The sequence below is a fragment of the Apteryx mantelli genome, chromosome 36 (genome assembly GCF_036417845.1).
Source record: "Apteryx mantelli isolate bAptMan1 chromosome 36, bAptMan1.hap1, whole genome shotgun sequence".
Taxonomy (NCBI): Eukaryota; Metazoa; Chordata; class Aves; order Apterygiformes; family Apterygidae; genus Apteryx; species Apteryx mantelli.
This window is the reverse complement of record NC_090013.1, coordinates 366455-387537: the sequence shown is the minus strand read 5'-3', so window position 1 is coordinate 387537 and position 21083 is coordinate 366455. Positions and strand designations below refer to the sequence as shown.

At 71.6% G+C, this 21083-nt stretch overlaps 3 protein-coding genes across 3 annotated transcripts; 1 reads left to right on the top strand and 2 right to left on the bottom strand.

Annotated features, from left to right (window-relative positions):
- The first annotated feature begins 533 nt into the window (after positions 1-533).
- On the top strand, positions 534-3694 carry FDX2 (ferredoxin 2). Its single transcript, XM_067314683.1, has 4 exons — positions 534-661; positions 756-862; positions 1739-1826; positions 3242-3694. The coding sequence occupies exons 1-4, from the start codon at positions 534-536 to the stop codon at positions 3396-3398; spliced, it is 480 nt and encodes a 159-aa protein (XP_067170784.1). The 3' UTR covers positions 3399-3694.
- A 5604-nt stretch (positions 3695-9298) lies between these two features.
- Positions 9299-13040, bottom strand: LOC136995041 (intercellular adhesion molecule 1-like). Its single transcript, XM_067314697.1, has 5 exons — positions 12867-13040; positions 11819-12103; positions 10844-11122; positions 10490-10732; positions 9299-9884 (listed from the first exon to the last, which is right to left on the bottom strand). Exons 1-5 carry the CDS (start codon positions 12922-12924, stop codon positions 9652-9654), a joined length of 1098 nt encoding a protein of 365 aa, XP_067170798.1. The 5' UTR covers positions 12925-13040; the 3' UTR covers positions 9299-9651.
- Positions 13041-14057: 1017 nt separating this feature from the next.
- Positions 14058-19578, bottom strand: LOC106491557 (intercellular adhesion molecule 1-like). The gene is made up of 7 exons (XM_067314695.1): positions 18924-19578; positions 17444-17767; positions 17031-17348; positions 15816-16082; positions 15390-15674; positions 15046-15288; positions 14058-14718 (listed from the first exon to the last, which is right to left on the bottom strand). The coding sequence occupies exons 1-7, from the start codon at positions 18973-18975 to the stop codon at positions 14501-14503; spliced, it is 1707 nt and encodes a 568-aa protein (XP_067170796.1). The 5' UTR covers positions 18976-19578; the 3' UTR covers positions 14058-14500.
- Positions 19579-21083: the final 1505 nt, after the last annotated feature.

Here is a 21083-nt window from a genome sequence, read left to right as displayed (position 1 = left end):
GCTCCCGGAGCAGCTCTGCAGCACCCTATCGCCGTCCCACACCACGGCGCGAAGGCTCGCGGCCTTATCTCCCAGCGGGCAGGCGGAGGAGGCGGCTCCGGCCCCTGAGGCTTCGCCCGTCTCTCCTGCGACACAGCGGACACGAAGCGCAACCACGAAACAGGCTGCAGCCTTGAGGGCTTGGCGCTCCAGGACCCCCTGGGGGCCCCTGTCCCCCTAAGTTGGGGGGGGTCCCTGTGTGCTCTCCCCCCCCCCCATGCCCAGGAAGGGGCCCCGGGGTGCGGGGACCCCTGTGTCCCCCTCTGTGAAGGGTCCTGGGTGCCCCCAGGCCGCTGGGAGGGTTAACGGGGAGGTTTAATTACAGCCGTAATGGGGGGGGGGGGGGGGTTGGGAGGCGGCAGGCGGCGGGACCCAGGGGAGTAGCAGGGGTTCGCTCAGGCCACGCCCCCTCCGTCCCGGCCACGCCCCCTCCGTCCCGGCCGCGCGGCGCGGCGCTCACGTGACGGCGCGGCGCTCACGTGACGGCGCCCATCATGGCGGCCTCCGTGGCGGCGGCGGGCGGCGGCGCCGTGACGCGGCGGCTGCTGCGGGGGGCGGCGCGGGGCCTGCGCGGGGCCGGCGGCGGCGGCGGCGGGGCCGCGGCGGAGCCGGAGGGCGCCGTGTGGGTGCCGGGGGGCGGCACCGGGGGCGGTGGCGAGGGCGCTACCGGAGCGCCCCGGTGCTGACACCCCCGTCCCCGGTGTCCCCCCCCCCAGGGTGAACGTCGTCTTCGTGGACCGCGCGGGCCGCCGCGTCCCGGTGCGCGGCCGCGTCGGGGACAACGTGCTGCACCTGGCGCAGCGGCACGGGCTGGAGCTGGAGGGTCGGTACCGGCACCGGGACGGGGGGGGGGCAGGGCCGGACCGGGACCGGGAGCGGGATGGGGACTGGGGGGACGTGGCCCGGTTGGGACCGGGACCGGGACCGAGGGGGGATCAGCCGGGGCGGGACCGGCAGTGTGTGTGGAGGGGTGATACAGATGGTTTGGAACCAGGAGCGGGAAGGATGTGGCCAGGTCGGGACCGGGCCTGGGATTAAGGGGAGACACGGCTGGGTCGGGATTGGGACTGGGATTGGGAGTGGGGAGGGGCACAGCCGGGTCGGGGTTGGGATTGGGACCAGGACCGGGATTGGGACTGGGGGGATGTGGCTGGGTCGGGACGAGGACTGGGAAGGACATGGCTGGGTCAGGACCGGGACTGGGGGGACACAACTGGGTTGGGATGGGGATTGGGACTGGGGGGACGTGGCCGGGTCGGTACCAGGACTGGGGGGACGCGACTGGGTTGGGATCAGGACCGGGACCGGGACCAGGAAGGACATGGCCAGGTCGTGACCAGGACTGGGGGGACACGGCTGGGTTGGGATGGGGATTGGGACTGGGGGGACACGACAGGGTTGGGATGGGGATTGGGACTGGGGGGACGTGGCCAGGTCGGTACCAGGACTGGGGGGGACACGACGGGGTGGGGATCAGGATTAGGACTGGGGGGATGTGGCCGGGTCGGTACCAGGACTGGGGGGGACACGACGGGGTTGGGATCAGGATTGGGACTGGGGGGACGTGGCGGGGTCAGGACCGGGACTAGGGGGTGGGTGGGGACCCGTGGGGGGGCCGGGGGCCTGCGGGGGGGGGGGGGGGCGGGTCCCCGCGGCCCCGGTGCTGCGGCCCCGGCGCTGAGCGGGACTTGGGGCCCAGGCGCCTGCGAGGCCTCGCTGGCCTGTTCCACCTGCCACGTCTACGTCAGCCAGCCCCACCTGGACCGGCTCCCGGCCCCCGACGAGCGGTAACCGGCCCCCGCCGCCCCCGGGACCGGCCCCCGGCCCCGGTGACCACGCTGCCACCCCTGCGTCCCCCCCCCCACGGGCCCTGTCCTCCCCTGGGGCCCCGACAGCCCTGTCACTGCCCCCAGGGACCCACCAACCCCACCATGGACCCCTGTCACCCCCTGGGACCCTCCAGCCCCACCACGGACCCCCGTCACCCCCTGGGACCCTCCAGCCCCACCACGGACCCCCGTCACCTCCTTGGACCCACCAGCCCCACCACAGACCCCCGTCACCCCCAGGGACCTGCCAGCCCCACCACGGACCCCCATCACCCCCAGGGACCTGCCAGCCCCACCACGGACCCCCATCACACCCTGGGACCCTCCAGCCCCACCATGGTCCCCCGTCACCCCCTGGGACCCGCCAACCCCACCATGGTCCCCCGTCACCCCCAGGGACCTGCCAGCCCCACATGGACCCCCGTCACCCCCTGGGATCCACCAGCCCCACACGGACCCCTGTCACCCCCTGGGACCCTCCAGCCCCACCATGGACCCCCGTCACCCCCAGGGACCTGCCAACCCCACCATGGACCCCCGTCACCCCCAGGGACCTGCCAGCCCCACCACGGACCCCCGTCACCTCCTTGGACCCACCAGCCCCACCACAGACCCCCGTCACCCCCTGGGACCCTCCAGCCCCACCATGGACCCCCGTCACCCCCAGGGACCTGCCAGCCCCACCACGGACCCCCATCACACCCTGGGACCCTCCAGCCCCACCATGGTCCCCCGTCACCCCCTGGGACCCGCCAACCCCACCATGGTCCCCCGTCACCCCCAGGGACCTGCCAGCCCCACATGGACCCCCGTCACCCCCTGCGACCCACCAGCCCCACACAGACCCCTGTTGCCCCCTAGGGACTCACCAGCCCCACTTGGTCTCCTGACGCCCCCACAGACCCCTGTCAGCCTCAGGGACCCTCCAGCCCCTCCATGGACCCCCATCACCCCCAGGGACCTGCCAGCCCCACACGGACCCCCATCACCCCCTTGGACCCGCCAGTCCCATCATGGACCTCTGTCACCCCCCAAGACCCACCAGCCCCACATGGACCCCCATCACCCCCAGGGACCTGCCAGCCCCTCCATGGACCCCCGTCACCCCCTGGGACCCTCCAGCCCCACATGGACCCCCGTCACCCCCTTGGACCCTCCAGCCCCATCATGGACCTCTGTCACCCCCCAAGACCCACCAGCCCCACATGGACCCCCGTCACCCCCTGGGACCCTCCAGCCCCTCCATGGACCCCCATCACCCCCAGGGACCTGCCAGCCCCGCACAGACCCCCGCAGGCCCCCGCGCTCCCTGGCCGGGCCCCCGCGCCCCCCTGCGCCCCCCCGCGCCCCCCGCTGACGCCGGCTCTGGCCAGGGAGGACGATCTGCTGGACATGGCGCCGCTGCTGCAGGAGAGCTCGCGCCTGGGCTGCCAGATCGTGCTGACGCCGGAGCTGGAGGGGGCCGAGTTCACCCTGCCTAAAGTCACCCGCAACTTCTACGTGGACGGCCACGTCCCCAAGCCCCACTGATGGGGGGCGGGGGCCGCCCCGCGCCGGGGGGCCGGATCCCCCCGGCCGCGCCGAGGAGGCCGCCAGCCCGGCCGCACCGGAGGGGACCGGCCGCGGGACGGCGGGGACAGCGCCGGGCACCGGCAGCCCCCGCGGGGCTCCTCGACCCGGGAAGGGTCCCTGCGGCCCCCTCGCTCCCTCCGGGCTTTGCGATTCCGCTGTTGGACTTGGGACTGGCCGGGTGCCGCGTCCGGCAGCGCGGAGCGGGGACGCGTCTGCCGCCTCGCGGCTCGCTGGCAATAAAACTCTGAACGGCCGGTGGCTTCCCCCTGCGCCGGCGGCGGGGAGCGGAGCGCCGGGAGCGGGACGGGGTCCTGGAATGGGACAGGGTCTGGGATGGGATTCATGGGTGGGATCCAGGAACGGGGCTCAGGGATCGGATTCACAGCAGGATTCAGGGATGGGGTTCACAGGTGGATCCGAGAATGGGGCTTGGGGTGGGATTCAGGGATGGGATTCACAGCAGGGTTCAGGGACAGGGTTTGGGAATGGGATTTATGGCAGGTTTTGGGGCTGGGGGCTGGGAATGGGATTCAAGGGTGGGATTCGGGGATAGGATTTAGGGATGGGGCTCAGGGATAAGGGGTGTCCCAGCCCCAGCCCTGGTGGGTCCCAGCCCCATACCAGGTCCTGTCCTGGCCCGGGGGGGGGGTGTCCCAACCCCACACCGGGTCCTGCCCCGGCCTGGGAGGTCCCTCCCCGCTACACTGTCCCCCTCCCCCGAGGGGCCCCGGTGTCCGGGGCGGGGGGAGCCCGGCCCAACCCCCCCCCCCGCGCAGGTGCTGCCGCTTTAGCCGGGGCGGTGCCGGGGCCGGTGCCGGTGCTGGTGCCGGTTCGGCGGGGCCGGTGCTGGGCTGGTCCGGGCCATGGCGGAGCAGCTCTTCCTCGAGGGGCAGCTCCCGGACTTCTCCCTGCTCCAGCGGCTCCTCTGCCTCGAGCCCGAGCCCTGCGCGGCGCCGCCGCAGCTCGGCAGCCCCGGGGCCGCCGCCGCCGCCGCCGCCGCCGCCAGGTGCGACCGGGGCAGCCGGGACCGGGGGGAGCTGGGAGGGGCCGGGACCGGGACCGGGATCGGGATCGGGATCGAGGCGGCCCGGCCCGGCCCGGGGGGACAGGTAGGAGCAGGGTACGGGGAGAACCGGGACCGGGGGAACCGGGGGGAACTGGGAGCACCGGCACCGGGTGGACCGGGACGGGGGGACCCGGGACTGGGGGCGGCACGCGTGGAACCGGGGGCACCGGGTGGACCGGGGCGGGGGGACCCGGGACTGGGGGCGGCACAGGTGGAACCGGGGGCACCGGGTGGACCGGGGCGGGGGGACCTGGGGTTCCCAGCACCGGGGGGGGGTCCCGGAGCCGCTGCCGGTTCCCCCCTGACGGCCGCTGCCGGGCGCAGCGGGGCCGCGGAGCCGCCGTCGGGACCCCCGGCCCCCGCCGGGCTCGGCCTCACCTTCCTGCAGGAGTCGGCGCGGCTGCTGGAGCCCCCCGAGCCGCCCCCCAAGGGGCCCCCCGGGCCCGCCGAGCCGCCCCCCGCCGGCACCCCCGGACCCTCCAGCACCCCCGGACCCTCCGGCATCGCCGGCCCCGACGCCCTGAGCCTCATCAGCCTCCAGTGCCGGCACCTGGCCGGGGGCCCGGGGCGCCGGCGGCCCCGCAAGCAGGCGGCCCCGCGTCGGGGTGCTGAGCCCCGCGACCCCGCTTTCCGGGGGGTGACGCTGCGCCTGCGCCTGCGCCTCTGCCCCCGCAGCCCCGACGGCTACCGGCTCCTCGTCACCGCCCGCGACGGCAGGTACCGGCCCCCGGCGCGCGCCCCTGCGCCCCCGGACCGTGCCGCGTGTCCGTCCGGGTGCTCCCCCGGGCGCCCCAGCTGCACCGTGTGTCCGTCTGTCCAGATGCACCTCCGGGTGTCCCAGCTGCACCGTCGCTCCAGCCGCTCGCTCCCCGGATGCATCTCTGGGCGCCCCTGGCTGCACCGTGCATCCGTCCGGATGCACCCCTGGAGCCCGGACTGCACTGCCTGTCCAACCAGAGCACCCTCGGGCACCCTGGCTGCACCGTGTGTCCATCTGTCTGGATGCACCCCTGGACTGCACTGTCTGTCCAGCTGGGCACCCCTGGGCTGCACCGTCCGTCTGTCTGGATGCACCCCTGGCCATCCCCACGCACCCTGGGCTGCGCTGTGTGCCCAGCTGGATGCACCTCCAGGCTCCTGGGCTGCAGTGGCACTGCTCTCCGGCCAGTCCCTCTCCGGATGCACCCCTGGGTGCCCTGGCTGCTCTGTCCGTCTGTCTGGATGCACCCCTGGGCACCCTGGCTGCTCTGTCCGTCTGTCTGGATGCACCCCTGGGTGCCCCAGCTGCACCGTCTCTCCGGCCGGTCACTCCCCGGATGCATCTCTGGGCACCCCCCATTGCACTGTCTTCCCTGGCCATATGCACCTCCGGATCCCGGCTGCACCGTATGTCCGTCTGGAGCACTCCTGGGCTCTCTGGCTGCAGCGTCCGTCTGTCTGTCCAGACGCACCCCTGGGCTCCCTGGCTGCACCGTGTGTCCATCCGGAGCACTCCCAGACACCCCGGACTGCAGCGCCCATCCGTCCGGAGCAGCCCCGGGCTCCCCAGCTGCACCGTGCACCCTCCTGCTGCTGCATTCGCATCCCACTGCCAGCGATGCCGAAGGGCGGGAGAGGGGGCGGCAGGACAACCCCGATCAGCCGCTGGTGTCGGGGGCCTCAGCTGCCCCCGGGGATGGGGCTGGTGTCGCGCCGGGATGGGCACGTGTCAGTGCACTGGGAAAAGCCCTCCCTGCACCGTCGGGCTCCGGCATCCTGGCAAAGCTCGGTTAATCCTGCTGATCCACAGCGAGGCCGGCTGGAAACGGAGCCAGGAGGGCAGCACCGGCGGCGCCTTCGCTGGGGAGCTTGGGGTGGCCAGCAGCTCCGAGGAGGACTCGCCCCTCACACGGAGTAACGATGGGGATGGGATGGGAATAGAATGGGATGGGGATGGGGACAGGGATGAGGGACAGGGATGGGGATGGGAATGGAATGGAATGGGATGGGGACAGGGATCAGGGACAGGGATGGGAATGGGATGGGAATGGAATGGGATGGGGACAGGGATCAGGGACAGGGATGGGAATGGGATGGGAATGGAATGGGAATGGAATGGGATGGGGACAGGGATCAGGGACAGGGATGGGAATAGAATGGGATGGGGATGGGGACAGGGATCGGGGACAGGGATGAGGATGGGATGGGAATGGAATGGGATGGGGACAGGGATCAGGGACAGGGATGGGAATAGAATGGGATGGGGACAGGGATCAGGGACAGGGATGGGAATAGAATGGGATGGGGATGGGGACAGGGATCGGGGACAGGGATCAGGGACAGGGATGGGAATAGAATGGGATGGGGATGGGGACAGGGATCGGGGACAGGGATGAGGATGGGATGGGAATGGAATGGGATGGGGACAGGGATCAGGGACAGGGATGGGAATGGAATGGGATGGGGATGGGGACAGGGATCAGGGACAGGGATGGGAATGGAATGGGATGGGGATGGGGACAGGGATCAGGGACAGGGATGGGAATGGAATGGGACAGGACGGGAGCTGGAGCCCCCCATGGCTGCGGTATCCCGCTCGGCCTTGGCCCATGGCTTGGCTCGGCTCGGCTGGCTGGGAGAGGCGGATTTGCAGGTTTTCCACGGCGGCGCTCCCACCACCGTCCACTCCGCAGGGAGCCGACGCTGCGCCTCCTGCAAGACGCGGCGGACGCCGCTGTGGCGGATCGCCGAGGCCGGGACGCGGCTCTGCAACGCCTGCGGCATCCGGTGAGCCCAGCGCGGGAGCTGCCCGGGCGCTTTCCCGGCGGCAGCAGCATCCTCGGCGGCAGCGGGGCCTCACCGCCCTGACGCCCTCCCGCCCCGTTCCCGCAGGTACAAGAAGTACCGGCTGCGGTGCCGGCGCTGCTGGAACATTCCCCGGAGGAGCGGAAAGCCTTGCTCGCGCTGCTCCAACTGCGGGGAGGCGCTGCAGCCGCCGGGAGCCCTGCCGAGGAGCGGGAGAAGGTGACTCCGGCAAAAAACGGAGCCGGAGAGCCGCCGCCGCTCCCCCTCTTCCCTCGCTGCTTCCCAAGCAGCGGCAGCGCTCCGGAGCGGGCGCCCGGCCGCCCTCGTCTCCCGGCTTTTCTCTTGGCCGCCGCAGCGGAGCAGCGTGCCGCCGTGCAGCATCCCGGCTCCCAATCCCTGCGGGGCTGCACGCAAGGTGCCAGGATGGTGGCACGATGGGCTGGGAAGGGGTGGGAAGGGGTGAATAAGCAGCAGCAGCAGGAGCGTGGGGAAAAGCCGCGGCAGTTTCCGAGGGCAGGGGGACAGGAAAAGGCCCCGGGGCCAAGGCTCTTCCGGAGCCCCCGGGAGCCACTGGCCAGGTGGATCCTGCCGGGTCCTGGTGCTCATCCGGACGTCTGAGGCTCCCCTAAACATGCTCCGATGCAGATTCTGCTCTTTCCCCTTTTATGAAGTCTGGGGGGGGGGGGCTGAGCACGGCGGCCTTCGAAACCAAAAAGCAGCGGAAACGACGACAAAAGGAAATCGCAGCCTGAGCTGAGCCCCGCGGGGAGCCTGTGCCCGCCTGCAGAAAGAGCCCTGGACGGCAGCACCCAGCCCAAATCCAGCTTGAATCCCAGCCTGAATCCCGGTCCGGCTGCACAGCAGCCACAGAGCAGCCGTGCATTGTGTGTGCATGCAGGTGTGCATTGCACACAGGTGGCATGTCATGCGTGCATGCAGGTGTGTCGCATGTGCATGCAGGCACGCTGTGTGTGCACACAGCTGTGTGTTGCGTGTGCATGCAGGTGTGCATTGCACACAGGTGGCATGTCATGCATGCATGCAGGTGTGTCACGTGTGCATGCAGGCACGCTGTGTGTGCACACAGCTGTGCGTTGCGTGTGCATGCAGGTGTGCATTGCACACAGGTGGCATGTCATGCGTGCATGCAGGTGTGTCGCGTGTGCATGCAGGCACGCTGTGTGTGCACACAGCTGAGCGTTGCGTGTGCATGCCGCCGTGCCATCCGAGCCCCAGCCGTGCGGCCGGTGGGACGCCCCTCGCCGCCTCCCCGTCCCCCACGGCAGCCCGGCGCGACTCCCCTGCGCAGCGGCAGCTGGCTCGGCTGCACAGCTGTGCACGGCCCACGCAGCGCGGTGCAGCGCTACCGCCGGCCCACGCCACCTCCTCGGCAGCGATGGTGCGCGGCCGCCTCCCCCCCGGCTTCCGGGACGCCAGCTCTGGCCCCGACTCCGGCTCAGTCCCTTTCCCTGGCTCCAGCCCTCCCCTGGCCCTGGCCCCCAGCCCCAGCCCTGCTCCATGCCCATCCCCAGCCCTTATCCCTGCCTCCAGCCCCCAGCTCTGCCCCATCCCCATCCCCTGCTCCGTACTCCATCCCCAGCCCTTATCCCTGGCTCCATTTCCCAGACCCAGACCTAGCTCCACCCTCCATATCCGAACCTCAGCTCCAGCCCTTATCCCTGCCTCCGGCCCTGGCTCCATCCATGGCCCCTTCCCGGGGCAATGCGGCTCTGCCGAGGATGACTGACCCCCCCCACCATGCGCTGGCCACCGCCTGGCGCTCCAGGCCCCGGGACATGCTGGATCCCGTGGCAGCTGGCAGCTCCGGGCTGGATCCCACGGCAGCCGGTGGCTCCAGGCCCAGCTGGGCCAGAGCTGCAGCTGGAGCCCCCGCTCCCCACGGAGAGACCCCGCTCCGGGCTCCCGTTTCCTGGCGCCATTCCCACTCCCCAAACAGCTCCCAGCCCTCCCTCAATGGAGCGAACACCGACAGGTTCCCCAGCACAAAAGCTTTTTTGCTGGCTGCGTGTGGCTAAGGAAGCTGCTCCAGGACCGGCGCAACCCCGGCCGCGGCTCGGCACCGTCCCGGCATCATCCGACCCCTCCGGCCGCGGAGCAGGAAGCGCTGGCCAGGGCAATGCCGGGATGCCATCCCGCCCACAGGCACTGTGCATTGGCCCCACGCTTTGCTCCACATGGCCCCGCCGGGAGCAGGGCCGGAGCTGGGACCCCCTGGCACTTCCCACCCGGACACCTGGGCTCGACCCTGAGTCCTTCCCCACCGCCGTGGGGCAGCATGTCCCGTGGGGTGCTGCTGGGGGGGGGGGGTGTGAGCATCCTGGGCGACCCCACCAGCCCCCGCTACGGCCCGGCCGCCGGCGCCGATCCGTTGGAAGCGGCCGCCTCCGGCGAGTGTCCAGACAGGGGCTGCATCTCCAGCTGCTGCATCTCCAGCTGCCGCTGCTTCTTCCGCAGCTCATACTCTTGGATCTTCTTCTTGCGGTAGTAGATGCCGTAGATGATCCCGGCGAGGAGCGCAGCAACCAGCACGGCCACGACTGGCAGCACGGCCGGGAGCACGGGGGGGTCGTAGTCTGCAGGAGAGCGGGGGGGGGGGGGGGAGGTCAGCGGGGCTGCCTGGTGCATCCTGCCCCATTGCATCCTGCCCCATTGCATCCTGCCCCAGTGCATCCCACCCCAGTGCATCCCGCCCCAGTGCATCCCGCCTGCATCCCGCCCTGGTGCATCCCACACATGTCCTGCCCCCAGTGCATCCCACCCCATTGCATCCCACCTGCATCCCGCCCCAGCTCATTCTACCCGCATCCCCCCCCCCCCATTGCATCCTGCCCCGGTGCATCCTGCCTGCATCTCACCTTGGTGCATCCCCCCCCCCTGCATCCCTCCCCAATGCATCCCGCCATATTGCATCCTGCCACAGTGCATCCCACCTGCATCCTGCCTGCATCTCGCCCTGGTGCATCCTGCCCCATTGCATCCCGCCCCATTGCATCCCACCCCATTGCATCTCACCCTTGTGCATCCCGCCCCATTGCATCCTGCCGCAGAGCATCCTACCCGCATCCCACCCTGGTGCATCCCACCCCATTGCATTCCGTCCCGGTTCGCCCTGCCCCATTGCATCCTGCCCCATTGCATCCCACCCCGGTGCATCCCGCCGGGCTCCCGTTGCACTCACAGTCCACCAGCACCTCCACGACGCGCTCGGTCTCGCCCAGCCGGTTGATGGCCCGGCAGAGGTAGGTGCCGGCGTGGGCTCGCGCCGCTGTCCATGCCTCCGCCACGGGGAAGGGCCGCCCGTGCTGGGCGCACTGCACGCGGGGCGGCGGGTTGCCGCGGGCCGAGCAGCGCAGCGTCACCTCCTGCCCCTCCGTCCAGTTCTGCCGATGGGGGCAGCCCGCCTCGTCCATGCGGGGCCCGTCTGCCGGGGAAAGGGGGGGGGGACGTCAGCGCCCCCGGGGCAAACCCAGCGCCGCCTCCGCCCCGGGCCCCACGTCCCCTCCAGGGGCCCAGGTGTCCGGGCCCCACTCACAGAAGACTCTGAGCGTGGCCGGGGCCGAGCTCTTCCGCAGCGTCTGGTTGCCCACGAGCAGCTCGGCTTCGCAGACGAACTCCAGCCCGTCGTCTTCCTCGCGGGCCGTCAGCTCCAGGCGGACGTGGCCCTCCGTCCCGGACGCCTGGGCCCAGCGGTTGCTGCGGAGCCACAGCTGCAGCCCCGGGGGCTGGCTGGGCACCGCAGAGCATTCGACGGCCACCGGCTCGTGCAGGGAGGCGTTGGGCGCGCTGATGGCCAGGAGCGGGTCCGGGAAGCCTGCGGCAGCGGGAGTGCCGTCGCCCCGTCCCTCCAGCCGTGGCATCCACGCGGGTTCCCCAGAGCCTCATCCTGCTGGCATCTGCCCCAGCTCCCTGGCACCGCATCCTGCCAGCATCCGTCCTGGCTCCCTGGTGCCACATCCCACCGGCATCTGCCCCAGCTCCCCGGCACCGCATCCTGCCAGCATCCGTCCTGGCTCCCTGGTGCCACATCCCACTGGCATCTGCCCCAGCTCCCCGGCACCGCATCCTGCCAGCATCCGTCCTGGCTCCCTGGTGCCACGTCCCACCGGCATCTGCCCCAGCTCCCTGGCACCGCATCCTGCCGGCAACTGTCCTGGCTCCCTGGTGCCACATCCCACCGGCATCTGCCCCAGCTCCCTGGCACCGCATCCTGCCAGCATCCATCCTGGCTCCCTGGTGCCACATCCCACCGGCATCTGCCCCAGCTCCCTGGCACCGCATCCTGCCAGCATCCGTCCTGGCTCCCCAGCACTGTATCCCACCACCCTCGTCTCCTGCCCCGGCTCCGCATCCTGCTGGCATCCACCCCGGCTCCATGGCTCCATGTCCCGCCACCCTCGGCTCCCCCCCGGCTCTGCATCCTTCCGGCATCCGCCCCGGCTCCCGCGGGGGGGCCCGACCCCGGGGGCTGCGGAGGCCGGGAGCGGCGGCGGCGGCGCCGGGCACTCACGGTACGCCTCCAGGGTGAGGGCGGCCGTCTTCCTCTGGCCGAAGCAGGTGAAGTAGCAGAGGAGCCGGGCGCGGGGCTCGGTGACGTTGCGGAGCTGCACCGCCAGCCAGCCGGGGCCCCGGCGCAGGAGCTCCTTGGCCAGCGAGGTCTCCAGGCCGCCGGCCGCCTCCGCCGCCGGGCACGTGGTGGAGCAGTTGACCAGGGCGTCCTCGCCGTAGGGCACCGCCGCCGGCCCCTCCACCGCCACCGCGAAGGAGCTGTTGGCGGCTCCCGGCGCCGCGCGGCCTGCGGGGAGGCGTCAGGGCATGGGGTCGGGGTGCACGGCACGGCGCAGCGCGGCATGGCACGGCACGGCGCAGCACGGCACGGCATGGCACAGCGCGGCATGGCACAGCACAGCGCGGCATGGCACGGCACGGCATGGTGCAGCATGGCATGGCATGGCATGGAATGGCTGGGACACACAGCACGGACCCAGCGCAGCTGGGCTGGGACACGGCATGGTCCCGATGGAGCTGAGTCAGGGTGCATGGCATGGACCCGACGGAGCCAGGCTGGGGCATGTGGCACATCCCAATGGAGCTGTGTCGGGATGCGTGGCATGTTCCGAGGGGCCGGGTTGGGACACACGGCACGTCCCGATGGAGCTGGGTCGGGATGCGCAGCCTGTCCCCAGGTAGCCGGGCTGCAGTGCGCAGCCTGTCCCAGGGCAGCCAAGCAGGGATGCACAGCATGTTCCCGGGGAGCTGGGACAGGACACACAGAGTGTTCCCAGGGAGCTGGGACAGGATGCACGGTGTGTTCCTGGGGAGCCGGGACAGGATGCACGGTGTGTTCCGAGGGAGCCGGGGCAGGATGCACGGCCCCAACCCGATGGAGCCGAGCAGGGACACACAGCACGATCCCGATGGAGCTGGGCTAGGACACATGGCCCATCCCTGGGGAGCTGGGCCAGGCTGCGTGGCATGGCTCCCGACAGATCTGGGACACGTGACCCCAAGCTGATGGATCCCGGCATGCATCCCAGCCGGATGAATCCGGCACTCACCGAATAAGGCCAGGAACATCGCAGCGAGGGGCAGGGCCATGTGGCCGTGCCAGGACATCACCGCGGGGCAGGGGGAGATGCCAGGATGGGAGCGGGAACGGGAGCGGGGCTGGCTCAGGGCATCCCGTGCCTCCCGGCTGTGGCCCGGCTCCGGCCCAGCTCCGGCCTCGCTCTCCTGGCAGGCAAATGGCGCCGGGGCTGCCAGGAAGGAAGCGGGGTTTGGCAGCGGCCCCGGCGCGCATGCTCAGTGCGGGAGCCCGCCGGCACTGGGGATCCTGCCGGGGAACCTGCCAGCACGGGGGATCCCCCTGGCACCAGGGATCCCACCAGCACCGGGAATCCCACCAACACTGGGGATCCCGCTGGCTCCGGGGAGCCCCCTGGCACTAGGGATCCACCAGCACTGGGAATCCCACTGGCTCTGGGGAGTCTGCCAGCATGGGGAATCCCCCTGGCACCAGGGATCCCACCAGCACTAGGAATCCCACCAACACCGGGGATCCCACCGGCTCTGGGGAGCCCCTGGCACTAGGGATCCACCAGCACTGGGAATCCCACCGGCTCTGGGGAGCCTGCCAGCATTGGGAATCCCACCAACATGGGATCCTGCTGGCTCCGGGGAGCCCCCTGGCACTAGGGATCCCACCAGCACTGGGAATCCTGCCGGCTCTGGGGAGCCTGCCAGTGTGGGGAATCGCCCTGGCACCAGGGATCCCACCAGCACTGGGAATCCCACCAACACCGGGGATCCCACCGGCTCTGGGGAGCCCCTGGCACTAGGGATCCACCAGCACTGGGAATCCCACCGGCTCTGGGGAGCCTGCCAGCATTGGGAATCCCACCAACATGGGATCCTGCTGGCTCCGGGGAGCCCCCTGGCACTAGGGATCCCACCAGCACTGGGAATCCTGCCGGCTCTGGGGAGCCTGCCAGTGTGGGGAATCGCCCTGGCACCAGGGATCCCACCAGCACTGGGAATCCCACCAACACTGGGGATCCCGCTGGCTCCAGGGAATCCCACTGGCCTTGACCCAGACGCGGCTCCGTGTCACTGCCGGGACATTTCCAGCCCTGCTGGAGCAGCATCCAGACCCAGTCCCGAGCAGGACATGGCCCCAGTCCCCCGGGATTGAGCCCCAAGCCCCCATCCCGGGAGCAGCCCCGGCGCAAAAGGCTCTTGGGTGGGAAAAGTCATGGAGGGGTGTTTAATGGGCAGTGGGAGCCATTCCCGGCCCCCTCAGGGGATAAAATACAGGGAAGTGCGGAGACCTCAGACACCTCCGCCAGGAATAAAGTCCGACCTGAGCACCCAAAAGTGCCGCTGGCGCCAAGTCCGGGCGCGGGAACGCCAGGGCTCCGGCGCGGGAATGCCGGGCGCCAAGGCTGGAGTGGGGCGACGCCAGCGCCCGGCCAGCGCCCGCTGCCACCGGCCACATCCCTGGGCCCCGCGGGGCCACCAGCACCAGCTGCCTGTAGTGTTTGTGTTCAGTCTCTCCCGGAGATGCCCGGAGCGGCCACGGGAATGCCGATCCCGCGGGATGCCCCCGGATCGTGCTGCTGCCTCGCCTGGCCATCACCCCGTCACCGCGGAGGGAGCACCAGCCCCTCCGGCAGCTCTGTCCCGCCGGCCCCTGCTACGGCCCAGCTGCCGGCACCGATCCGTTGGGAGCGGCCGCCTCCGGCGAGCGCCCGGCCAGGGGCTGCATCTCCAGCTGCCGCTGCTTCTCCTGCAGCTTGTACTCTCGGATCTTCTTCTTGCGGTAGTAGATGCCGTAGCCGGTCCCGGCGAGGATCGCGGCGACCAGCACGGCCACGACCACCAGCACGGCCAGGAGCACGGGGGGGTCGTAGTCTGCAGGAGAGCGGGGGGGGTCAGCGGGGCTGCCTGGTGCATCCCACCCCATTGCATCCCGCCCCATTGCATCCTGCCCCAGCACATCCCACCCTGGTGCATCCTGCCCCGGTGCATCTCACCTGCATCCCATCCCAGCGCATCCCGCCCGCATCCTACCCTGGTGCATCCCACCCTGGTGCATCCCACCCCAGTGCATCCTGCCTGCATCTCACTTGGTGCATTCCCCTGCCTGCATCCTGCCCTGGTGCATCCCATCTGCATCCCACCCCCTCCCCCCAGCACATCCCGCCCCGGTGCATCCCGCCGGGCTCCCGTTGCACTCACAGTCCACCAGCACCTCCACGACGCGCTCGGTCTCGCCCAGCCGGTTGGCGGCCCGGCAGAGGTAGGTGCCGGCGTGGGCTCGTGCTGCCGTCTGCGGCTCCGCCACGGGGAAGGGCCGCCCGTGCTGGGCGCACTGCACGCGGGGCAGCGGGTTGCCGCGGGCCGAGCAGCGCAGCGTCACCTCCTGCCCCTCCGTCCAGTTCTGCCGCCGGGGGCAGCCCGCCTCGTCCATGCGGGGCCCGTCTGCCGGGGAAAAGGGGGGGAACGTCAGCGTGCCACCGAGCGCACCGTGCCGAGGGACGCCGGGTCCCTCCGCGGGGGCGCCGGGGGCTCGGGGCGCTCACAGGCGACGGCGAGCCGGACGGGCGCGCTGGTCTTGGGGGCCTTGCCGGCGTCAGGCACCGCGGCCTCGCAGGTGAGCTCGGCGCCGTCGTCCTCCTCGCGGGCCACCAGGGTCCAGCGCAGCGGCGAGGGGTCCCAGCGCGTCGGGGGGCGGCCGCCGCCGCCGCGCACCCGCACCCGCACCCGCAGCGGGGACGAGTGCCCGGCGGGCAGCGCGCACTGCACCGTCACCTCCTCGCCCGCCGCCAGGCTGGCCGTGCTCACGTGCAGCTGCGGCTCCGGGAAACCTGCGGGAAACGGGGACCGCGTGGATGCGTGGGAAGCCGCGAGGCAAAACGAGAGCATCCCATGTTCCCCCCACCCATTCCCATTCCCGTTCCCGCCCCGGGGGAGCAGAAGGACCCGGCGCGGCCGCTCCGGACACTCACTGTAGACGTGGACGGTGGCCTGCGCCCGGCGCTCCTTGGGCCCCACGCGCCCGGCGCAGAGCAGCCTGAAGGCTCCCGGCTGCGGCAGGGAGAGCTCGGCCACGGCACGGCGCCCGTCCTCGGAGACGGAGGCCGGCAGCGGCTGTTCGTCCAAGGAAAGCGTGAAATGCGCCTCCGGGAAGAAGGTGCGGATGGCGCAGGTGACGTTGGCCGTCTCGTTGACTTCCAGGTGGATTTCGGGGTCCAGCTCAGGGTCTGCTGGGAACTCTAGAGCCAGGGAGAAAGGTCCCAGGGTGAGACAGCCGGGAGCTGCTGCAGGAGCCTGGGGGAGGCAGGATGCCGGGGGATGTGGGATGCCAGGGGATGTGGGATGCCGGGGGATGTGGGATGCCAGGAGCTGCCGCAGGAGCCAGGGAATGCAAGATGCCAGGGGACATAGGATGCTGAAGGATGCTGGGGGACGTGGGACACTGGAGGACACCAGAGGATGCCAGGAGCTGCTGTGGGATGCGGGGGGGACATAGGACACGGGGATGCCAGGAGCTGCTGCAGGATGCTGAGGGATGTAAGATGCCAGGAGCTGCTGCAGGAGCCAGGGAATGTGGGATGCCAGGGGATGCGGGACACCGGGGGATGCCGAAGGACATGGGATGCTGGGGAACACGGGACACCAGGGGACATGGGACAATGGGGGATGCCAGGGGACGCAGGATGCTGGGGCACAGGAGCTGCTGGGAGCTGCTGTGGGAGCCAGGGGATGCGGGATGCTGGGGGATGCCAGATACCAGGGAACGCGGGCTGCTGGGGGACACGGGATGCCGGGAGCTGGGGGACGCAGGAGCCTGTGGATTGCGGAACACCAGGGGATGCAGGATGCCAGGAGCTGCTGTGGGATGCTGGGGGACACAGGACACTGGGGGATGTGGGATGCTGGGACCTGCCACAGGAGCTGGGGGGATGCAGGAGCCCAGGGAACATGGGATGGGGGATGCGGGGGGACACTGGGGGACATGGGATGTTGGGAGCTGCTGCAGGATGCTGGGGGATGCTGCAGGATGCTGGGGGATGCAGGATGCTGGGGGACACCAGGGGATGCTGCAGGATGCCGGGGGATGCCGCAGGATATGGGACACGGGATGTGGGCGCTCTGAGCTGCTCCTCCAGGCCGGCACCCGCGGAGCTGCCGGGCACCGGAGGCCACGGGCGCCAGCTCACCATAGACAGCCAGTGCTGCGGGGACGGCGTCGCTGCTCAAGTGGGGCCCGTGGGGCTCCAGGCTCAGCTCCGCCTGGCAGGTGACGTTCTGGCCGTGGTGCCGGCGCCGCGCCGTTATCCCGTGGGTCACCAGCACCCGGTGGGGGCCGAGGCGGGCGTCGTGCTCGAAGGTCTCGGTGTGCAGCGTCTCGGCGCCCCAGCCCAGGGTGACGCTGAGGTTCCTGACCGGAGCCACCGCCGGCACCCAGCACGTCACATTGCGGCTCTCGCCCTCCTCCATCCATGGCACCGGCTCCAGCACCGGCTGCTCCAGGGCGCCTGCGGGAGAGCAGCCAGAAGGGGATGGCATCCCGGGAACGCGGCCAGCCTCCCTCGCCCCAGCCGGTGCCACCGCCGCCGGAGCAGCCCCTTACGGTAGGCGACGAGGTCGGCCCACACGGTGGTCCTCACGCCGGCGCAGGTGTAGAAGCAGAGGACTCTGGAGTGCCACTCGGTGACGTTGATGAGCTCCACGGACGTCTCGCCGGGGCCGGACTGGAAGTTGTGCTTGCGGATGGAGGTCTCCAGGTTGCCCTTCGCGGCGGGGTCCGGGCACGTGGTCCTGCACGTGAGGCGGATGGAGCCGCCGTGCTCCACCACCGGCGCCGCCGGCTCGATGGACACCTCGAAGGAGGCCTGCAGCCGCCCTGCAGGGTGAGGGGATGGGCTGGGGACGGGCGGCTCTGCATGGCGCCCGGCTGTCGAGAGGGGAAGAAGCAGCTTCCAGCTCTCGCCTCTGCCCGTGGGAGGGAGAAGCTGCCACGGGACCGCAGGAAGGGCAGTGGCCTCCGGCTGGGCGACTGCAGCCAAAAATCCCTATTGCTCCAGAGGGGACGGCACTCCGGGGCACGAAATGGGATCCTGCCCGCGGTGGTGGCAGCTGTCCCCAGCTGGCGGCCGCCTCCCCCGGCATCTGCCCCCGGCCCCCGGGGGGATGGCGAGGCCCCACAGCCGCCGGAGCCCCCGCTCCCCGCTCGTCCTGCCCGGAAAAGTGGCTGGATGCTGCCAGCAGGGAGCAGCTGGGAAGGGGGACCCGGAGATGCCAGCCCTGGAGGAAGCCCCAGCCCCACACTGGGAAGTTGGCAGTGGCGGGGGTTCCCCGAGAGGCAGCGCAGTTCCCCTCGCACAGGCTGGGTTGAAGCCCTGCCCTTTTCCCAGAATAACCGGCTGTAGGAAAAGGCAGGATTGCTCCGGGTGGCTGGAATCCACACGATTTCGCAAGGCCTCCCACGTGCCGCAGCGGCGCCAGAAGCGACTCAGCCTCCAGCTCCCGCCGAGCCCTGGGGACCCGGCGCTGCCCTTGGCCGGCACCCAGCGTCTCCCGGGAATTGGGGTGCTGGGAGCCGGATCCAGCCACTCGATGCCCTGCATGCCGCATGCCGCAGCCTGGCCCGGGCGCTTGGCACCAGGAAGTCCCTGTGGCCCCGGGGGCAAAGTCCTGCCTGTAGCCCGGGGTGGCTCGGGATGGCTCGGGATGGAATGGCGCAGCATGGCACGGCATGGTCTGGGATGGCCCGGGATGGCTCGGCACGGCATAGCAGCACAGCCGGAGGGTGCACAGCCCCAGGCACAGGCGGACGCCCAGAGTGACACCCAGACAGTGATACATCCCCGGTGACACACTCGCACCGCCGGTGACGGTGACAAACTTGCAGTGACGTGCCTGAGCCCAGGGACGTGACACACACACGCCGCGACACAACCGCGCTCGCAGACTCGCTCCCTTCTGCCGCCCCCGGGGACAAGCGGGGACACGGGGCGCCGCCACCGCCGTCGCCTGCGCAGCCCGGTCCCCGGGTCGCCCCGCACCCCCCGGCCCCCCCCGGCCCCCAGGTCCTTCCCGGCCCCCCTCACCTGCGAGGGCGCACAGGGCGCACAGGGCCGGCAGCAGCGCGGAGGGGCGCATGGCGCGGCCACCGGCACCGGCACCGGCACCGGCTCCGCCTCCGCTCGGTTCCGTTCGGTTCGGCCCCGCCCGGCTCAACTCAGCTCGGCTCCGCCCGGTTCGGCTCCGCTCCGCTCCGCTCCGCGCGGCCGGCTCGCTTCGGCCCGGCCCGGCTCGGCTCGGCTCTGCTCCGCTCCGCCCGGTTCGGTTCGGCTCAAATCAGCTCGGCTCCGCCCGGCTCGGTTCGGTTCGGTTCGGTTCGGTTCAGCCCAGCTCTGGCTCCGGCTCCGGCTCCGGCTCCGCTCGGCGCCTCTCGGCTCAGCCCAGTCCGCCCGGCTCCTCCCGGTTCCCCTCGGCTCGGTTCGGTTCCGCTCGGCTCGGTTCAGCTCAGCCCGGTTCCGCTCGGTTCCGCTCGGCTCGGCTCGGCTCGGCTCGGTTCCGCTCGGTTCAGCCCAGCTGGTTTGGTTTGGTTTGGTTTGGTCCCGTCCCGTCCGGTCCCGGCGGCGGCAGCTCGACGGGTGTCGCCGTGCGGCGGCGGCGGCGGCGCTTTATGAGCTCGGCTCGGCCCCGCCGCCCCCCCGGGGAATTCCGGCGCCGCGGGGACTTCGCCGCGGGCTTCCCCGCTCCGGGCCTGCCCCCCCCCCGGTCCGGCCCCTCCGGACCCCCCCGGTCCGGCCCGGCCCGACCCCCCCCGGCCCCTCCGGTCCCCCCCGCGGCCGGACCCCCCCGGCCACGCAGCAGGCACCGGGCTGCCTCGGCCGTGGGGGCGGCCTCGCTCCGACGCGCCGTGGGGCGGCCCCAGCACCCCGCCCCCCCGCCCCGGCGTGGGGCGGCTCCTCTGCCCCCCTGCCCCGCTGTCCCGGCATGGGGCAGACCCCTGCCTTCCTGCCCCCCTGCCCGCCCTGCCCTCCCCCGCCCCATGAATGGGGCAGCCCCTCTGCCCCCCCCCGACGACCTGCCCCACTGCCCTCCTCTCCGAGGATGGGGCAGCCCCCCTGCCCCGCTGCCCCCCTGCCTGCTGGCCCCGGATGGGGCAGCCCCACGGCAGGGTCTGTCCCCGAGCCCCGGGACCCCCAAAGATGGGGCAGCCCCACGGCGGGGTCTGTCCCCGAGCCCCGGGACCCCCAGAGATGGGGCAGCCCCACGGCGGGGTCTGTCCCCGAGCCCCGGGACCCCCAGAGATGGGGCAGCCCCACGGCGGGGTCTGTCCCCGAGCCCCGGGACCCCCGGAGACAGGGCAGCCCCACGGCGGGGTCTGTACCCGAGCCCCAGGACCCCCAAAGATGGGGCAGCCCCACGGCGGGGTCTGTCCCTGAGCCCCGGGACCCCCAGAGATGGGGCAGCCCCACGGCGGGGTCTGTCCCCGAGCCCCGGGACCCCCAGAGATGGGGCAGCCCCATGGCGGGGTCTGTCCCCGAGCCCCGGGACCCCCAGAGATGGGGCAGCCCCATGGCGGGGTCTGTCCCCGAGCCCCGGGACCCCCAGAGATGGGGCAGCCCCACGGCGGGGTCTGTCCCCGAGCACCGGGACCCCCAGAGATGGGGCAGCCCCACGGCGGGGGGTCCCGCTCGGAGGGACAAGACGCCGTCCCACCCCCCCCCGGCACATGGTCCCCAGCACGTGGGTGGCTTGAGGAAAGCGGGTGACCTCACCGAACGCGGCGTGAGAGCGAGCCGCCCTCGCCAAAACGCCGCGCTTCCTCTTCTGATCTTTTTTTGAGAAGCGAGGCGCTTTTCCGTAAATTGGAGCAGCAGGGTGGGAAGCGCAGGGAGCTGCTCCGCCGGCCCCAGCGCCCCGCGAGCCCCGGGAAGGCCTCGGGTCCCCATCGGAGCAGAGACCCGGGGCTTCACGTCCCCGCCCTGCCCGGCGCCCCGGGGTTTTTGCGTCCCCCCCCTCGCGGTCCCCAGCGCCTCCAGCCCTTCCTCCCGCGCGGCTCCTGGCTGCTGGCGCAGGAAAGTCCGGCTCAGACGCTCGGGGCAGTTTCACTTCTGCATCCCGCTGCAAACCCACGCGTTCAGCTGTTCTGCCTTTGCGGGAACCGCGCCAGGGCCGCCAGGTTCCTCGCCGCCGCTGCCGCCGCGCGCCCCGGGGCTGGGGCACACCTGCACCGAGCTGCCGAGGGCTCAGCT